General features: G+C 46.8%; 1 protein-coding gene across 2 annotated transcripts in view; it reads left to right on the top strand.

The window, feature by feature from the left end:
- The window catches only part of CORO2B (coronin 2B), a 128,161-nt gene that overhangs the window by 92,263 nt on the left and 21,617 nt on the right, over positions 1–14,281 (top strand). Inside the window, exon 3 of one of the 2 annotated variants that reach the window (XM_039865199.1) lies at positions 10,306–10,422. The exons of the other annotated variant lie outside the window; for it this stretch is intronic. Coding sequence (XP_039721133.1) covers positions 10,306–10,422 — 117 coding nt within the window. The remainder of the gene's footprint in view (positions 1–10,305; positions 10,423–14,281) is intronic. 2 annotated transcript variants of the gene reach the window in all.

The raw sequence follows: 14,281 nt of genomic DNA, 5'->3' as shown, positions 1-14,281 counted from the left end.
CTTCTGGGAGAATTGGGCTCTGCGGCAGGGAAAAGAGAAGGCCAGTGCCAGTGTCGGCAGCCTTGAGATGGAGCAAGTGCTCTCTTTTCCTTTGGATTTTCTGCCTGAACCAGAAATTTGGTATTCTCATTATAAAACAAAACTAAGGCTTTCCCCTACAATCTGCAGAGTTTCTGTCGTGTAGTTTTTGCCAACTATTTCACATTTCCAGCAGTTACAGATTTTTGCCCGTTCCTCACCTTCCCCACTTTGGGACACTGGGCATGATGGGGGGACTGAGATATTGGGAGACTTCCCTTTCCTGCCCTATCACACTTAAGGCCTCCAATGTCAGGAAACCTGCTCCCTGGGCTCCATGCCCTCCCTTCAGGACCTGGGCTCCCCGATCATTGCATAGTTCTCGCTCTGCCTTAATTGTACATCTGAGCTCTGTTGCAGTCCATTCTCCTGCATTACATCATCAACGGCTCCCCCTTGCCCATGGAGTGAAGTTCAAACTCCTTCGTGAGGCCAGTGAGTTCTTCAACCATCTGATCTGGGCCTTCCTCTGTGGCTTGTCTCTCTCCACTTATTTGCCTTTCCCACATATACCCAGGCCTCTGCAGGTGCTGGTCCTTCTGTCTCTTTAGCATTCCCCCAAGCCATCCCTAGCTATGTGCTACCAATTCTTTGGGTCTGTAGCAACTCTTCTAGGAAAACTGTCCTGATTTCAAAGTCTCCAGTACTTGCCCGTTGTCTGTGCTCCCACAGGCCCACCATCCCCCACCAAAGCCCAGCCCAACCAGCAATTGTCCAGCTCTCTGTCTTCTCAGTAGACTGAGCAACCAGGGACAGAAACCCTACCCCAAATAGATTTGTCAGGCACAGTAGGTTTGGAACTTTCTTATCTTTTCTATGTGTTTTAGCACAGCGTTTTATAAAAGAGGCTTGTAATCAGGAAACCACAGGGACAAGCATGGAATCTGAGGTCCCAAGCAGCCCCCTCCCTAACACACACACACTCACTCACTCACTCACTCGTTGACAGTCACTCAATATCTTCCTATCCCAAGCTCAGGGAGCCTTTTATCTCTTCTCCTGGAGTCTGCAAAAGGACACTGCCTAGAACCAGGACAAAAATGGCCCCATCACCTCTTCTTGGAGCCTGGGAGAACTAGGTCTGCAAGAGCCAGTACTAGGAAAAACACAATTTCTTACTAGTCTTTCCCAAACAAATCCACCCCTTCCCCCAAAGGGCCATCCCCGGCCCCTTCTGCCAGCTCACATACATATACATATGTACACACCAGGGATTTTAACTGAAAAAAACCCCAGCAAACCCTGTCCATCATGGAAAACACAAAGATAAAAGAATGAGGGAAAAAATCAAACAGGAAATCATGAAGTCAGGAGGCTCTCTGAGGTGTCACTGTGAACTTGTAACGGGTGACTAACCTTAGAGCATTCACAACCTTTATCACACACTCTACCTTTGACTCTGAATCTACCCCCAAGCTCAGCCCCAGATCGAGAATTTCTCAAGGTCAGAAGAGCAGGATCCGGAATGATCTCCCGGCAGGGGGAAGGGAGAGCATTTGTCTGTTCCCTGAGTGGTTATTTTCTGGGTGCCAAAGATGGGCATGCACAAAGACGGGCCTGGGCTGAAGGAATGGCATGAGCAAAAACCAGAGGCGGAAAACAGGGCGACATTCATTCACCCTGCTTGAGTTCTTGCATTGAGCTGGCCACTGAATGAGGCCCTGGGGATGCCTTTGACAAGGTCACTGTCTTCATGGTGTTTACAGCCCAGTGGTGGGACCAACTAAGAACCAAAGGTGGCGTCAGCCAAGTGGTGAGACTAATGGGGGTGGGTGTAGAGGTTGTGTATAGTCATGTGTATGGCACAGGGTGACAGAGTGTGTCAAAGCAGCATCAGGCTGGGGTTACAACAGTTCTGATGTCTGGGTAAGGAGTTTGGCTTTTAAAGTCTAGTCATAGGGAGCCACTGGAAATTTTGGAGTGGGAGAGTTATTGCAGCAGAGCTGTGCTCTAGGCAAATTAGGCAACATATGTGAGATGGATCGGAGAGAGAACCAAAAAGGGCAGACACCAGAGGCAGGGAGACAAAGCAGTGGACCCACTTCAGAAATCCCCAGGACAATTTTTTCGAGCTCTAACATCAATATAGCTCTTCACCCAAAATAGATCTAGCAGACTGCCTGACAAGCAGAGAATCCAGGAGAGTCTGCCTCTGGACCAAATGGCTTTCTCTAAAAGGTTCTTGTCAGTGTGCACATAGACAACCCGCAAGGGGAAATGGACTGACCCATTATCCCCGGATGTCCCCTTAGAAGGCTTTTGTTTATTAGATCAGTTGGCTGAAGAGAACAGGGCCCTGAAGTATGAGACATGAGACCAGCGAGCTCTGATGGGGACGAAGGGAGGAAAAGAGCAGAGTCAGAGTGGAAATGGCTGTGGAGAGGAGCTTGTATGGGGGTGCGTTCGTATAAATATGTGAGAGTGTGTGTGTGTGTGTGTGTGTGTGTATTGGGGACAGTGACTGGCAAATTGGGCACACCCTGGAGTGGGAGCGCACCCACACTTTGGATGAAGGGCACATGATATTTAGGAATAGGAGACACCCCTCTCACCTCTGCGGAGAAGACCACAGTGGTACCCAGAACTCTGAATCTGCACGAATTCTGGCTGTCACTGCCAGCCAGGTGGGGTGACCAGGGGCAAGTTTCCTCATTCATCAAGTCGTACCTTCCTAGGGCAATATAAATCAAGATCATGTGCTTTTTGAAGTGTCAAGGGCTATGAGTTGTGAGCAAAGACTCCTTCAGACCCAGGAGGCTGGGACACAGGGGCCTGACCGTTGCCCAGGGCTTTAGGAAGAAGGACTATAGAGCCCATTTTATTCTGGCTCTCTTTCCTTTAATATTAACTTCCATCTAGTGGAGAGCGAGCAGAGAGGACTGCAAACGGCCTAATCGGACTGTCTGGGATGCGTGGGGCAGCAGATGGAGGAGGGAATGGGATGACCACGGTCTCCCATGTGGAAGCTTGGGGTTCCACCATTAGATCACCCAGCTCCTGGGTTCAGCATTATCTATTACCCTGGGTCCTTCTGATGTGACTGTTATCTTGCTATTTGCTTTATCTGTGGTTTTCACAAATGAGCCTCTATTAAATGTGCAAAAATGTTTTTTGATTTCTCGCCCCACTCTCCACACCACTTTGGGTAACACTGACAGTCAAGTGGCCTCTGAGCCTGTCTTAAAATGCACAAGTATTGCAGGGGCTTCCCTGAGGCTCCAGCAGAATAGGGAGCTTCTCAAGTGGTGGTTCCCAAATTTTGCTTCCCATTGGAATCACGGGGGCATCTTTAAAAAATACCAATGCCCGGCTCCCCATTCTAATTGTGATTAAATTGATAGGTAGGTACAACCTGGGCACTGGGATTTTTAAAACTTCCCAGGTGATTCTAAAGTGTAGCAAAGTCTGGGAACCACTAGGGGGAGGGGCAGGACCGAGTGAGAAAGCAGGAGGGACGGAAGAGTCGCCCAAGAGCAAGTTTAAGAGGCACAAGGAGCTGCCAGCCAGCCCTTCCTTAGAACTCCACTGGAGGGGTCCTACTTCTGATTTATGACCACTTTCCCTTCTCATTTATCAAGTGTCTCACCTACATTCCAAAAAAGGAGGCAGCACAGCTAAAGTGCCTCAGAGCCAGACACCACCAAGTGCAAATTGCAGCTTCTCGATTCCTGGCTGTTTCACCTATGACAAGTCACGTCCCAGAGCTCGGTTTTCTCATCCATAAAATGGACTGTTACAGGAGGGTTATAAGAATTTCATAAAATTATATAGGGTTGCTACAAGAACTAAATAAAATAATGTCTACAAGTTGCTCAAGGCCTAGCACTGTATAAGCACTTGTCAAATGGTCTCATTACCATCATTCTCTTTTTCATTGTTATTGTGGACATTGCCATCCTGCGTCTTTCTGACAGCAGACTTGATGTGGATCTCTGTATTCTGTCCTGGTACACCAGAAGCGAGGCCCTATGGCAGGTGTGCCTTGCTTCACACAGAAAGAAGGGTAGCCACAAAGAAGCAGAAAGGGCAGTAGCCCAGGGTCTAGGAATTGGAAACCCTGAGAGGCCAGGGCTATGTTCAAGGTCACTCAGCCGGTGAGGTGGGTGCTAGAACTGGGCTTAGAAACCCTACCTCCTGCTCAATCTTTTCTTTCTGCCTCGCTAAGCTGATTCCCCAGGTAACAAAACGTTTTGCTTCTGTGTACAAAATTCAGCTTTGCAGCAATGCAAGATTCTAGGAAGCTGAAGCTGCAATGCAGGTTGTTTTGAAAATATCTCATCTTTGGTCAGTTCTCTGGGATCAGATAAAGCCTGGACTGAGGCCCAGAGCACCCGCTACTCCCCTGGGCAGCCTGCTGGGTGAGCCGCACCTGCCAGCCTTTCTAAGGGAGGGCCTGGCCTCAGCTGCCCACATGCACGCCACACACAAACTCTCTTGCGTGCGCACACACACACACACACACACAAACACACACACTGAAACCCACTTTCAATTAGTTATATAATTTTGTTCAGTTTCCCCCAAACCATTCTTGTGGTAACAAGGAAGTAAAGAAGCCTGTATGAGTAAACACATTTATGTTCCACAAAAGCTTCTGAAACATGTAAATCCGGTAGACTCCAGCCTGCATCTCTTATTTGACTAAAACCAGAGAAGAATATTTTTCAACCAAAGCTATAGGGTGTGTGTGCGCACATGTGTGTGAGTGTTTTAAATAACAACTAACTTTTTATTAAAAGTTTTAAATGTTCATTGGGAAAAAATTAGAAACCACTAATATCCAACTAGCCAGAGATTTCTTCCACTGTTAACATTTTAATGTATTTTCTTACAGACTGTGTATTTTTTTTAATAGGTAGGGATCATTTTACGTATATAACTTGATTCTGACTGTGTCATTAAACATTAGACCTTGAGCAATTTCCATGTTATTAAATATTCTTCAAAAATAATATTTTAAATGAGCTCATAATATTCCATTATATTGGTGTACTGTAATTCACTGTGGCAATGCCCCATCGTTGGACATTTATTATATTGTTCTTCATCATAAATAGCACAGCAGTAAATGTCTTAGTGTGCTTCTTTCTTGATTTCCCTGGGATAAAATCCCAAAGTGGAATTATTAGTCAAAGTCTGTGAACCTTTTAAAAGTCTTTGAGACCCTATCAAATGTGGACCTACAGGAAAGTTGCTCTACTCCACACTCCCTCTCACCCTGTAGAGAGGCCTGTGCCAGCCCCTTTCAACTCTGTTGTTTGGCAAATAGGGTGTATTTGAGATACACCCTGATCCCCAGCACTTGGAGCCTCCTCGAGAAGACTCGGGGCATGCAACAGCTGCCATCCAACCTTTAACGTCAAAGGTCTCTCCTAGCGAATGGGGCCTGGATTTGTCCTTTGAGGCCTCCAGGATATGGCCTCCGAATAGTGTGACAATCTCTCTAGTGATTATAGACACCAAGTAACAGGCTTCCTCACCCCTCCCCATGCAGCAAGGACTCTGCCCCAGGTCTGTTGGGGATGAAGCTCTCTTTGAGGTTCAAGGACCAGGTGGTAAGTGAGACCCAGGTCCCCTGACAACCCTACCTAACTGGGACAGTTCTGTGAGCTGGCCATCTAAACAGTGATTCTAAGTTACGAAACATTAAAAAACCTGTCTCCACTTCTTAGAAGCTTGTTAAACCTCTGTTTTCTTAGCCATGATATGGGGTCATGAGGATTAAATTAGATTATATTAATACAATATATAAATAATAGCTATTAGTGTTAGTGTGAGTATTAATATGCGTACGAGTACGAGAAGGTAGCATCGTGTAGCTGTTAAGAACCAGATCCAGATTTGGTCTCTAGTCACACCCCCATACAGAAATTGGAACAGAAAACAAGGCATTTGGGGGGTCTGGGAAAAGGATTATTCATATTTTTTAAAAAATTCAGAACAAGCTTCCTTCCTTTAGAACACCTGGTACATACATTTTGTTTGTTTGCCCTTAAATTTTTCTGTCTAGCACGCAGTAACTGTACAGAATTCATGAAGTCTAACAATACAAGGCATAGAGCACCATGTGTGATGTGCTGGAGTCGGCTTGTACTAGCTCGTTGTGACAGTCTGTTAAATATTTAATTTTGTAAGCTGGTTGTTAAATATGGCCGTTATTAAAAATTAAATCATGCAAACTTTCAATTTATTTATTTTAAAAACAGAGGTACTAAATATTAAAAATTCATTGCTTCCTAATTATTTTATTAGAATCTATGTTCTTGAGGTTATTTACATCTACTATACAGTTGGCCTCCTATATTTACAAGTTCCACATCCATGGATTCAACCAACCACGGATCGAAAACATTTGAAAACAAAGTTATGTTGCTGCTGACATGTACTATGCAGTTAGGCCTACAATGGCATCTGTACTGAACATGTACAGACTTTTTTCTTGTCACAATTCCCTAAACAATATGTATAACAACTATTTACTAGCATTTACATTGTATATGGTATTACAAGCAATCTTGAGATGATTTAAAGTATGCGGGAGGATGTGCATGGGTTGTATGCAAATATTATGTTGTTTTATTTAAGGGACTTGGGCATTCACACATGTGGTATCCTCAGAGGTCCTGGACCCAATTCCCTGCATATACCAAAGGACGACTGTATCTATGTGGTAGAAATATTATGTAATATGCGCTACTGTGAGTCTCTTCTGATTCTGCTTTTGATATCTCCCTGTAACTTGAACTTAGCCATGGTGGGAATATTTACACCACTCAAATGGGCAAATGTTACAAACCAGAACCTTTTTTTCCCCCCAGAGAACCAGCTGTTAAATATTTACCAGCACATCGCAGCCTCCACCCTCCATCCTTGTCCCACTTTGCTCCGTCCCTCATTTCCCACGCCCTGAAGGTAGCTACTTTCATTGCTTTTAGTTGTTGCCTTTTGCACTTATCCCCTTATGTCTTTTTTCCCCCCTTATTTTTTAATTTCATGCTTTTACTGCCATGACTTGATTTCTAAAATCTTAGACATTGCCTATTGACTTCCTGTTATGGATGATGGGATCTGGCTCTCTTCCAGCTGTCTCCTCTTACTACACGATACACACATGGTCACACACACACACACACACACACACCCCCCTTTCTACCTCTGCCCTCCCAGCATATTACAGCACAACTCTTGTTTACATAAATATTCAAGATTTACACTATTACAACTCTGTAAATATTGTATATGTCATTATGCATTATGATTTCATTAGCTTTCTTAAACAATATTTTCCCCCGGAATTAATAATTGTATTTTTAATTGGTTTGAATTCTCTATAGAACAGTGGTTTTCAAACTTTCCTTCTTAGCAATGGAACTCGTCTTTAAAAACAGAGGTACTAAATATTAAAACAATATTTTTCAAACAAAATTTTATGTGGAACCCTACTACATCATCCAGGAAAATTTGAGCTTCCAGGTTGAAAGCCTTCCCTTCAGGGCTGCCACGGAGAGCCAAGCAGGTTGTGTATTACACAACTCTGGGGTTACCATTCACATAAATAACAGTGTGATTCAGTCATGATAATTATAATTACATACCCCACTGGCGGAATGCAGACATTATGTAAAGAGAGGTCCACCTAGATGTATACATTTCATCAGGAGTCTCTGCTTTAAAAAGACTTATTCCTTTCCCAATGCAAGGTTCTGACCTCTCCTCATTCTGAATAGGTTCCAGTGATTTTGCTTCATCAGTCCCTTCAGTGCATCGCCCACAGGCTGCTGGCCAGAGCTGCTGTTAGCTGATGGCCACCTATTGACTGATTCAGTGTCCCTCGGATTTGCCCGGGTTGGGCTGGGCTGGGTGCCAAAAGCTGAATGCAAACAGCTTTGCTCAGGGATTGTTCCAGTGCAGCCACTGGGATCCAATGCAAGGAATGGCTCTGCCAGAGAGAGTAAGTGAGCCGTAGAAGCAGACAGTGCAGGACCCGTGTGCCCATGGAAGTCAGAACTGGAAGAGGGAAGCAGGCCAACAATGAGCAGTGGGGTTCAAAAACCTCAGCTTTGAGGATCACCCCCGTGTGGAAATCCTAGTTTCACTTTCAGATGGGTAACCTTGGGCTTGTTGCTTAACCTTTCTGGGCCTTCATTTCTTCAGGCCTAATTAACAAGGTTGTCATGAGAGTTCAAGAAAATAATGTGTAACCCTAATAACTCCCAGGGCCACATGTGTCTCAGTATTTGCTCAAAATCTCATTTAAGGAAACATAGTCCGACAGCCTGAAAGTAATTGAAAAAGATGTTGCAATTCAAATTACATCCCTCATGGAATTCAGAGGGGATCCCATTCCTGGCTGATAGCACTGCTCCCCAAATCCTTTCCCTCCGTTCTCTAATTTCCCCACGATGTACAGTGTCAGTGAAGTTCTCCTGAGAACAACGTCTGAGGCTTTTTTCCTCTTTCTCTGCCTCATTCCTCACCCTCCATCCCACTGCCATTTTCTCTTAGGTCTGTTTTCCTCTACTAATCCTGCCATTGCTGTGTCACTCACACACACACACACACACACACACACACACACACACACACACACACACACACACACACGACCTGGAAATGAGCTGACAGAGATGCAGGCAGGAAATGGGTGGGGAGGGGTTCTGGCCGGAGGATATCCTGAAATCAATCTTGCCTCATCACACTGGTGAAGTATAAAGCACAGGTAGCAGGGGCTCAGCAGAAACTGGTTGTCTTCTTCATTTTTCAGTCAAGGAAATTCACGGAGGGTGTGGGATGACCTGCGTAAGGTACCTCTGAACACCTAACCGCTAGTAGCAGATGGGCAGTGACTGGAAAAACCTGCCCTATTTCCTCCAACCCCCTCCAAGTTAGTATTAACCCCCCTATTTCCTCCAAATCCCCCCCAAAACTAATATTAAGATGAGACACAGCTTCTGCCTAAATTTTCCTTTCCTGCCCTGCTACCTTTAAGCGTAAGCATGGACTTACCCTTCCTTACTTCCTACCCCCACAACTCTCGTTCTATCTTTTGTGGACTCTATTCCCTTCATAGGATGTCTTTTGAGTCATGTAGTGGGTACCTACTATGTGCCAAGCTTGTTAGGAGCTGGAGATTCAGAGACAAGGAAGACATAGACCCTGTCCTCAGTTGCTCACAAATAAAAAGAGACTGTAATTCTATGTGATAACACTGTAGTGAAGGGAAGCCAGAATGCTGTGAGAGCACGGGGAAGTTCTTAACCCATTGAGAGATCAGGGAAGACTTCTTGGAGGAGGTGTCATCTAACATGTATGATGAAAATAACTACTCTCATATATTAAGCAGTCTTTATGATGATAATCGCCACGCTAAACACTTTGCTAAGTACATTAGCTCATTTAATGTTTACAACAGTGTTAAGTGGTAAGTGTTGCTATCCTCGTTTCAGAAATGAGGAAACTAAGGCTCAGAAAAATTCATCGATTTTCTCACAGCCACATAGCTAACAGGTGGCAAAGCTGTGGTTCAAACACAGGCCTGTGCGACTCCAAAGACTATGCTTTTAACCACAGGGCACTGTGTACAGGTATTTAAGATGCACATTGAACAAGCCTGCCCCATCTGGGGGCAGCATTGTTTACGTTGTAGGCAGAGTAACTTATGTGCATGACGGTGTTTAGGTGGACACAGAGACTTGGACCTCTCCGCTGATTCCTTGAGCAGCAGGAAAGAGCCTCTTCCTGATCCGAACTTGGCTGTAGCATGTCTCATAGGGGACAGTGGGGAATGTGGGCACCGAGGAGAGTGCATACACCCCAATGTCAGGGTGTCTGTGCTGCCAGGGCAGCAGCCTTTGGCCATACAGGTGGATGGTAACATCTTAACTTTAAACATTTTTACTTGAGGAAGAAACATCTTTTCTTAATTTGCACAAAGTTGACAAAGTTGTCACATGGACTACAGTGCCCCACTGCCCCATCACCATTCAGTGTTGGAGAGGATGCAGCTACAGAGCCATCTGGCCCAGCCTGATGCAGGGACCCAAAGACAAATAAGACACTGGTTGGTCCTCCATGACCCACCAGGTTAAAAACCCAGAACAAATGCTGTCCTTTCAGGGCCACCCCAGGGCCATCAAACTAATCCCCTTTTCTCTTTCTCTCTCCCTCTCCCTCTCCCTCTCTCTCTCTCTCTCTCTCTCTCTCTCTCTCTCTCTCTCTCCTCGGCAGACGGGAAGGATTGAACCTAACTACCCCAAGGTCTGTGGTCACCAGGGGAATGTCCTGGACATCAAGTGGAACCCCTTCATTGACAACATCATTGCCTCGTGCTCAGAGGACACGTCGGTGAGCAGGAGGGGTGTCCCCAAGGAGGGCGGGCCCGTGGGACTCCTCCTTGCTTCCTCCTTAAACTCCCTTCCCTCTCCCTTCTTTGCCCAAGATGGGGAGTTAGGAAAATGACTGAAGGAGAAAATCTATGGACTGTTTGACAGGTCTTGTGCCTTTCGTGTGATTTCATTTGGAGGTATTGATTTTATAGTTGAGAGTTAGAACAAAAAGATTAAGTATATGATCAGCACTCATCTGCAGTCTCAGGAGGAGAAGGGCAAAAGGAGGAATATGGACAAGGAGGGAGGGAAAGGGAAGAGAATGAATGAGCCATGAAGAAAAGAGCCCCTGTTCTTGCAGGCTGGGCATGGCAAATGCACCATCTGGTTTCGTCCCCTGTGAGCCATGGTTTTAGGGAAGGACACCGGGCTGAGAATTGTCATGACTTGTCCAAAGACCCACAAATACGGCCCAGAATTTGAATTCCATGTGTCCCACCACTTAGTGGGAAGAGAGAAGAAATAGGAGAAGGGAAATGAGGAGGAGGGAGCAGGGAGGAGATAGAGGGAAGAAGAAGAGAGAACAGACGGGGAGATGGAGATGGATGGAAGAAAGCGGGCAGGGGGGAGATAAAGAATCCAGGGAGAGTAAAATTTGAAGCTGCTGTCAGGCCACCCTTTCCCTGAGTTCTGCCTTGGTATAAGTCATAGGCTCTCAGGGTATTGGAACTAAAAGGCACTTCCAGCTCAGGTTTCTTGGCTTTCCAGACTCAATTGTGAGCTCCTGAGAGCATAGGCCATGGCCTATTTGGTTCTGAATCCCAAATATCCAACACAGAGCCTACTACCTAGTAAATGTTTAGTAGGTATTAGATGGGATGGACAGGTGGACGGACAGATGGATGGATGGATAGATGGATAGTTAGAAGAATAGACTGTTGGATAGATGACTACATTGATGGTTAGAGAGATGACTAAATAGATAATGGAAAGATAGATGACAGGAAGGAAGGAAGGAAGGAAGGAAGGAAGGAAGGAAGGATGCAAAGGTTACTGGATGAAGGTAAATGGATAGATGGATGGATGGAAAGATAAATACATGAATAAATATAGCCAAACTAATTGATTATTCAAAGAAAGAGAGTCACAGTAAATAGTCTCTATTGGTCAATAAATTTGGTAGGGGGAAGTCAGCTGGCACAGTATCTAGGAAGTGGGAGGAGTGGGGAGGGAGCTAAGAGAATGGAATGGAACTGCCCAGCCCCTGAAGGTCAAAGTCCTAAGTCAACCCAAGAAGATTGCTGAGAGCAGCAGCAGCAAGGGCAAGGCCCATGTGAGCACAGAGATCAAAAATTGGCGGTGACAGGAGCCGTCAGGTTTGGTTACTTTCTTTTTTTCCTTCTTTTTTTTTCAATCGGGCTTTATTGGATTTCTGTTATTTCACATTTAGATCCCCAGATACTTACTTTTTTTTTTTTTAAATTAAGTTTATTGGGGTAACAGTGGTTAATACAATTATATAATTTGCAGATGTACATTATAATTTGGCATCTATATATCCTATTGTGTGATTACCACCCGAAGTCCAGTTTCCTTTAGCTACCTTTTATTTGATCCTCTTTACCCACTTTACTCTCCCCCTGCCCCCTATGATTACTTTCTTTAGCAAAATGGGGAAAGTGACCAGAGGTCAGAGCACAGGCGGGGCAGAGGGTGGGCACAAGGTGATGGAGCCAAGCACAGGTCCAGAAGCCTGAGGAAAACAAGGTCACTGGTTGCTTCCTGGGCTGGGAAGGAGGCAGCTGGAGCTGATGGGGACTGGAGAGGTCAGTGGTCGGTGCAGGTAAGGCCTGGGCTCAGTGGGAGACAGGCAGGTGGAGGTGCTGCCCCTCCTTCTCTGCTGGGTTTAGGGAACCCGAGAAGGAGTGCCAGCAACCACAGCCTGCTCCACCGCTGCCTGCTAAGATATTGAGTGACTGTCACCAGCCATCAGGGAGCAAACACCCCTGAAACTTGGGGGTGCCTTATACCAAGCTCCTCTACCCAGTCGGGCTGGACACTTAACACACGGTTAACCCTCACAGCCACCCTGTGAGCCAGGCACTGCCATCTCCAGATTGAGGGTTGGAGGCAGGTCACACAACTAGGAAGTCGAGAAGGGTTTGTGGTCCCAAGCTCACTCTCTTCCTGCTCTCCTAAGTCTCATCATAACATGAATTCACAGAGTCCTGTGGGCAGCCTCAGGCCCCTCCTGGTGTCTTGTGCCAGGGGAGCCAGCTGGGAAAGAGAAGGGCAGTGTTCAACTTGCCGTGGAGAGGGACAGGTTAGGCCAGGGCTCTCGGGACCAGTGGCCATCCTGGCTCTACCTCAGGTCGAAACTTCTGCCTGAAACAGAGCGAGGGTGGGAGGGTCACTGGCCCTGATAGCCCTGCTCGGTTCTAGCCCAGCACCTTATCTGATCTAAGAGTCAGGTGCCGCATCTTGTGGGACCTCAGCTAATAAACCAGACACCCGTGCTGTGCAAGGCCCCAGCCCTGGCCACACAAGCCAAGGGCTGCCTTCAGTTTCACATACATCGACTGAAGGACCACAGTGTGCCCACCACTCTCCTGGATGCGGGGCTTCAAAGAGAGTCGGACTATGGAATCTGGTTGACCTGGGATTGAATCTCGGCTTCACTATTTGCTAAGTGACCAAAACTGAGTTACTTACCCTCTCTGAGCCTCGGTTTTGCTCATCTTTTAACAGTAATAATGATGATACATCCTTCTGACAGTTGCCAAGAGAATGAAAGGAGGTCCGTGTCTACCACTATGCCTGCTAGTCTCCATCCTGACCTGGAAACACTGCCAGTGGCGGGGCAGCATCACACCCCCTCACTGAGATGCAGTGCAGAATGACTTCGCTGCAGCCACAGAGGGTCCAACAGGGCTGTGTGCCCAGGGAGGAGAGAGGGATTAATTTCAACCAAGGTTTAGGCAGAGCGGTGGGGCGGGGTGGGGCGAGGGGGGGTTGATTAGCGAGAACTAGACCCTGGAGAAGCGGGACTTTGATGGCAGAGAAAGGGTTTAAGGAGGTCCAGGGAGAAGGCAAAGGCACAGGCCTGGAGGGAGTGTGTCATAGCTCGGGCCACTGTAACAACATACCACAGGCCAGGTGGCTTAGAAACAGCAGAAATTTATTGCTCACAGTTCTGGAGGCTGGAAAATCTGAGATCAGGCTACCAGCACGGTCGGGTGTCTCATTGTGTCCTCACACAACAGAAGGGGCTAGGGGTCTCTCTAGAGTCTCTTTCATAAGGCAGTAATAGCGTTCATAACGGCTCCACCCTCAAGACCTAATCACCTCCCAAAGGCCTTGCCTCCTAGTACCATCACCTTTGGGGGTTAAGATTTCAATATATGAATTTGGGGGCAACATGGACATTCACACTCTAGTAAAGTTCATATGGTATGTATGCCTGGAAGGTAGAGGTATCTGGTACGGCTGGAGCCCTGGACTGGTGGCAGAGGAGAGGAGTGGGCAGGAGAGGGACTGTGAAGGGAGGAAGGGAGCAGAGAGAAGGCTTGAGATGCCAGGGTGAGCAGCTGCACTTTGAAGTGAGGCCTGTGCTTCTCAAGCCATCTGAGCATAAGCTGGGACACCAGGCATACAGCGTGTGGGAGATGCCACATGCTCTGGGGGGGTTAGGGGAGGAGGGGGGAGTGGAGTGGGGCCTGAAGGGTCAGGGGCAGCTTTGTGGCAGAGGTGGGGCCCAAGCCAGCTGGACAAGTGCTGGAATGGGGCTCCACAGAGAGAAGGGGAGCACCCAGGGAAGGGATGTGAAGAGAAAGGACACGGGGCTTGGGGACACAGAGACAAGGTGGGGTGGGGGTTGC

This window comes from Pteropus medius, unplaced genomic scaffold (genome assembly GCF_902729225.1).
Source record: "Pteropus medius unplaced genomic scaffold, Ma_sr-lr_union100, whole genome shotgun sequence".
NCBI lineage: Eukaryota > Metazoa > Chordata > Mammalia > Chiroptera > Pteropodidae > Pteropus > Pteropus medius.
This window is presented reverse-complemented; position numbering and strand designations above follow the sequence as displayed.